We start from the raw sequence: 6,000 nt of genomic DNA, 5'->3' as shown, positions 1-6,000 counted from the left end.
TTTTATCACAAAGATAGTGAAATTGTAAAGGTCACCTAAAATGCTCAAGGTCACATGAACTATTCACAGTGGAATCCAGCCCATTGGAAGCCAAAGCTGTTTGTCTTCTTGAGTCTCTCAGAGGTTCTGAGAAGACACACTTATAAATAAAGCCCTTGCAAGAGAGACTGGTTTAACGATATAGTAGATACATGTGGAGACATTTGGGAATCATGAAGGAGGAAGATGGGCCACTCACTTTGAAGGACGTTGTGGAGACGATGGTATTTGAACACACAGAAGAAGGGAGAAAGGCCTTGCCTGACAGATTCCCAAAGCAAATTCAACAAACTGGGTGCATTCTGTGTGCTAACCAGGCACTGACCGAGATACTGAAGGTGCAAAGGCTTGTAAATGGTTACCTCAGTCTTTTAAACAAAGTTTTTATTTATTCTTTGAGAGTTTCATACAATATAATTGATCATATTCATCTCTCCCAAGTGTTCCCAGATCCTTCCCCCTCCTTCTTACCCATCCAACTTTGTGTTTGGCCCTCTGTCTCAAAACAAACAAACAAACAAACCCCATAGAATTCAGTCTGTGTTGGCCAGCTGGTCAACTACTCCTGGGCATGGGGCCTGCCCTGGAGTGTGACCCGTATACCAAATATCACTCCATGGAAGAAAACTAACATTCCTTCACCCAGTGCAGTTGAATATAGATCATTCCAGCTGAGAACTGAAGAGCGAGTCTTCAGGAAGGCACTCATTCATCCCATCACTCCTGAGGAGATGGAATCCTGAGGCCAGGCAACGCCTTGGGTGTTATCCCATACACAGTGTGATGTATTTCCTTTAGAAGGAATCTCTTAAATACTGAGCGGAGCAAGTACGCATTTAAATTCAGGGATAGGTGGACATCAAGGTGTGGCCCTAACATCTATGGCCGGTTCTGTGAGGTTCCTAGAAACCTACTTAGGAAGTGGGGGACTCAGATCACCAGAAGGGAACGTTCTGCGAAGCTGGAAGTGTTCTGTACCTTCACGCATGGTCTCAACTGGTTTAAAAGAAAGTGCTTACTGTGGCTGGGGAAATGGATTTGAAATTGCATTTTATTTAGAGTAATACAGCTACATGTGGCTAATGGTTACTACACTGGACAGCAGCCTTGCTCAAGAGGTGGGGGGCATGCTGATCCTCAAGTGCCATTCGGTCCTCTGGACAGAGTATCAGGGTACAAAAGCACAAAAGCCCCGGTGTGGGAGGAAGCTGCGCTTCATCTTGTCGTGTTATGAAGATCCCCCGCGCACTCAAGGGAAAGCTGGTCCTGCAAGGAAGGGTTTGGGAACTGTTTTTACTGATCACATCAGCAGTCTGAGCTTGCCCTGCCTGTGTGGTGCTGCCTTTGGCCAGAGAGTGACAGGGGACAATAGCGTCTTGTCCCACCTGCTTGCAGTGGGATTTCCTTGACTTCAGCTAATCCAGTTAGGCAGGTAAGAGGAAAACGGAGAAACAAAGGCCAACCTCACGCACTGAGAGTGCGGGGGCTCCTCGGAGAGTATTCTCTCGTGTGGGGGCAGGGAGGCACCGGCTGTCACCCGCACAGGATCTGCTTTCTGGGCTTGCTTTCACTTTGCTGGCTGCGGGGTGAGCATCATAACCAAGCGAGAAGCAGGTGGCCTTGGACAAGGGGAGAAGGCTAGCGCCTTCCATCGGGAACCCCCAGCCTCTCAGCGGGCTCAGGTCCGGCGCCCTGCTGGCGCGCAGGAGCTGGCTTGACTAGAGGTCACCCCTGACCTTGGTCTTGCCCTGGTTCCAGGTCTGTGCCAGGACCATGGGCGCCGCGCTGGGCACTGGCGCGCGACTGACCTCCCTGCCTCGCATAGCCTGCGGCAGTCTTCGGCGCCAGGCACCCTCCGTGCCCGCCGCCCAGGGCTGCCACTCCAAGTCTGGCCCGCCTCGCCCCGTACCCCTGAAGAAGCGCGGATACGATGTCACCAGGAACCCCCATCTCAACAAGGTAATGGTCTGCTAGGACATTGGATCCCGCGGTTAGCACTGAAGGACGCCCCGCCCCCTGAGTTTGGGACAAAGCCTATGGCATCCTTCCAGGGCCCTTCTGGTTTTGCCTGGAGGATATTGCTCTATTTGATTTGGCCTTTTTGCCCCCCTCTTGACACAGAGAGAGGTGAACGGTTTTACTGACCTTAATTTCCTCAGCAAAAACAATACAGACCCAGTGAGTGTTCCCGAGGGTCCCTCTGACCTAGAGTCAGATTTCCAGCAGATCTCGAGGACAATTTGTTTGACCTCAGTGAATTAAAGTATCTCTTGGTGATTTCTTAAGAATGTTGCAAGGTTTAAAAGGAAAAACAGGAAAACGGAGGCGGAGTTCTTAGCACAGACTCAGGCACCAATGAGATAAGTATTAGTTAGCTAAGGTTATGATGAATATCTGGTAAAACATGAATCCAGAAGACAGAAAAGTCTAGAATTATAGAACTTTTAGTATTGGAAAGAGAATTAAAGATCTGAATTTAAACCAGTCCTGTAACAGAATGCAGACCCAAGAGGTCTTAGCGAAGGTGACTCTAATGCTTTGGCCGTGTTCAGACTACTGCAGATACCTGCATATTAATCTAGGATTACACCTCCTTCGATAGCAGTCAAGTTTGATCTTTAGTTCAGAGGATTGTGGGGAACAGAAACCGGAAGCCAAGACTGAAGCCAGTCCCCCATCCCCACAATTTCTCATTTTTAACTAGCAGGTTCAATGTTCTTCAGCCTAATAATATGAATGAATGATAGTCCACCATTTCTACCTCATTTGATTATTGCGAAAAATTTCAAAACCACTGGATTTGGATTAATATTTAAGCTATCATAAGTGCTTGCTAAGCAATTACTGTGAATAAAATGTGAATACTCCTGATGCATGAAGTTCTCAAAAATGCTAATAGTTTCTCTGATTTGAGACGGTGAAATTCCAATGAGGCAACCTCTCTGGAAATTTCAGTTTTAAGAGGTGAGGCCAACTGTGCGGTGCTATGAATGTTCACAGCTTCAATAGAAACAAAGGAAAACGCTTTGGTGATCAGACTTCACTTTTCTTTTGTTGTTGTTATTGTTGTCTGTTTGCTTTTTCCTTTTATTTGTTCACATCTTTGGAAATTTTCTTTCATTTTTTTCGTTTTTTTTATTGAATATCATCTTCATTTACATTGTCAATGGTAAAACCTTTCTCGATTCCCCCCTCCCCAAAGACCCCAAACCCCTCCTCCCTCTCCCTGCCTCCACATATATGCCCCTCCACCTGACACATTCCCACCACCACCCCTCAGTTTCCCTTTGTTCGGGCCTCTGTTGAGCCTTCACCTGACCAAGAACCACTCCTTCCACTGATGCCCAACAAGGTCTTCCTCTGCCACATTTTTAGCTGGAACCATGTGTGCCCCTTGGTTGATGTTCAGTCCCTGGGAGTCTTGGGGTGTCTGGGTGGCCGAAATCATTGTTCTTCCCATGGGGCTGTAAACCCATTCAGCTCCTCCATTGGGGACGCCATTCCCAGACTTCATTTTTCATACTGACCCCGTGCTCTCCAAAGAGACCTCAAGTTCTGGGTACACTGTTCCTTTCCAAAGCATTTAAGGTATTTATGTCCTTTTGAATTGCTTTGGCAGTGCTAGAAGGTGAGAACTGCTTTCAGCAAACAAAATGCCCTTTACCAAAAACCACATCTAGAGGAAGGGCTGCAGGTGGGGCTTGATGAAGAAGCAGAGGTGACTCCCTAATGGTGCACTGCAGCTCTGGACTCTACCCTGGCTCTGTGATGCCACTCTACGTGAAGTCTGAGTAGACCACCTCAGAATCTGTAGGGGTTCTCTTCCTGTTCCCAAGGCAATCACCAGTAACTTAAGCTAATTGGAGCCTGGAGCCTCCACCCAGAATTGAAGATAAGGCTTAAGGTAGGTTCATCCTCACCAATTGTCTTAGAATAGAAGAGACACTGTTCCCCACAATAAACCTGTAAATAGGAGAGAGATGTGGGGGGGGGGGGATTCTGGAGAGCAAATTAATATAATACCACTATAGGCTTCAATTAAGTTGCCTTAGATGTATGGGTACATTACCAACCAATAGTTATTGTTTTGTGAGTAGTTAAGAAAGTAATGTTTTTCAGTCCTGGGTTTTGGTCCCCTAAAATAATTCTTGCCCCCTATATCAATTGTTTGTATTCCCAAGTAATAAAAATGGGAGGCTATTCATTAATATATGCAGCCTGAGATTTTCATAATGCCATACATCTCTAAAGATGCTTGACACTGGTCAGAGGTAAGGAGGCTATCAGGGATGCTGCTGAGAACCGGCTGCATCCTTCTTCTGCAATAAAGAAGGCATCTTCCAGAGAGCTGCTCACACGCCCTTCTCTTCCCTCTGATGACCCCCAGCATTTGGTGTTTTCAGAGAAAGCTTCCAGCTTTCTCTTAGCTAGATGGTACAATTGTGATGAGGTTAAACAGAACAACAAGGTTGCCAGAGAGGAACAAAAGGAGGGGCAGCTTTGAAAGGGCCTTTGGTGAGAGAGTGGCAGGTCTGTGAGTAGCCATTTTCTAGAATGCAAGGTCTTTGTGAGCAAAGACTGAAAGAAAGAAGCTCTGTGTAGCTGTGCCTAGACCACAGCGTTGCAGAGAAGCTCTCTGGGATCTAACATTCACTTCTGGCTATGCACGTATTGTACTGTGTTCCATCTTGAGCAGGTCAGGAAAAGGCCTTCCACTGAAACTGAAGGGCGAAAGAGAAGTGGGATTGTGTGACTCTTATTGAGTGGTGTTACTCCTGCTATTGTGTGATGGCTGCCTTCTGGATCTAACTCCACCATGTCCTGGGCACTCTATCTGTGATCAGTCTCGTAGGCTTCTCTGTAGATGATGGAAAGGCCCTCCTGATCCACTCCTCAAACTAAATGTGAGCCTCTTGAAAATTTGCTTTATCTTTGTTTCCTTTTGGCAAACTACTACAGTGGCTGACTAGATTCTTTTCCACAATAGATTCTGGTCAGCTTGAGGACAGAGACTGACTAGTGAGTTATCTTTGCCTGATTTGATATTCAATAACTATTTGCTCTTGAGTTGTTTTGAGCCATGGTCCTTTTCCCTCAATCCCATTAATATCAATATGCTAACTGACCAACCCATCACTCACATTGACTACATTCTCATTGACATGGCCTTCTGTGAAAGCAGTATACCTACTACTTGACCCTCATTGTCCAAGATTCTCAGTCTTTCAACAAAATTTGTGTTATTTCCAAGAGTGCACCTGCAGGTTTTTTTTTTTTTTACACAATATGCTATTGAACCAGTCACCTGCTTTTTCTGCAGTTTTTTGATCTCCTGTGCTTAATGTCTAGAAAAGTAATTAATGAAATAGGTGTCAAAACCACCAATGGTTGAACAGCATAGTCCATGCAGTGGGCCCTGAGTTCAAGACAGAGATGAAACAGCCTCCCTTCCATACAGACTTGGCATGTTTCAGTCCACGACTATATGAAAGTGACCAACACTCAGGGCCTGAAATTCTGGGGACACACAAGTCTCAGTGGAATCACCTCAGCATTCAGACTCCTGCACGGATACAATTTGTGTGTGTCTTTTCTTAGTGACAGCTTACTTCCTCTCCTCGGATGAGGGAAGTGGCTCCTCACAGACTTTCCTTATCTACCATTCAGGAGATGGTGGCTGGGTTGTTTGGAGAAGTGGAGGTTTATCGGTGGAGGTTTATCGGTAATGTAGGTAATATGTTTTCCTGACTGTCAGATATGATAGAAAACCAGGCTTATTGAGTGAAAGAGAAACAACGGATTACTGACTAAACATGAATTCTATATGCAGTTTAGTCCAGACCTGAGTCTCTAGCACACTGGTGCAGGAAGTAGAAACGCAAATGCTGTTTGAATATTTCAGGAAGAAATGAGCAAAAACAGGTTGAAATTCAGTTTTTCCCTATTGAATGCTGGCCCGTC

At 45.9% G+C, this 6,000-nt stretch overlaps 1 protein-coding gene across 2 annotated transcripts in view; it reads left to right on the top strand.

Moving 5' to 3' along the window:
• Nucleotides 1–1,217: 1,217 nt before the first annotated feature.
• The window catches only part of Me3 (malic enzyme 3), a 198,511-nt gene continuing 193,728 nt past the window's right edge, over nucleotides 1,218–6,000 (top strand). Inside the window, exons 1-2 of one of the 2 annotated variants that reach the window (XM_052159073.1) lie at nucleotides 1,218–1,317; nucleotides 1,798–1,998. In XM_052159073.1, coding sequence (XP_052015033.1) covers nucleotides 1,270–1,317; nucleotides 1,798–1,998 — 249 coding nt within the window. In that variant the 5' untranslated portion in view covers nucleotides 1,218–1,269. The other variant, XM_052159077.1, reaches the window with a different exon arrangement.

Source organism: Apodemus sylvaticus, chromosome 1 (genome assembly GCF_947179515.1).
Source record: "Apodemus sylvaticus chromosome 1, mApoSyl1.1, whole genome shotgun sequence".
Taxonomy (NCBI): Eukaryota; Metazoa; Chordata; class Mammalia; order Rodentia; family Muridae; genus Apodemus; species Apodemus sylvaticus.
This window is presented reverse-complemented; position numbering and strand designations above follow the sequence as displayed.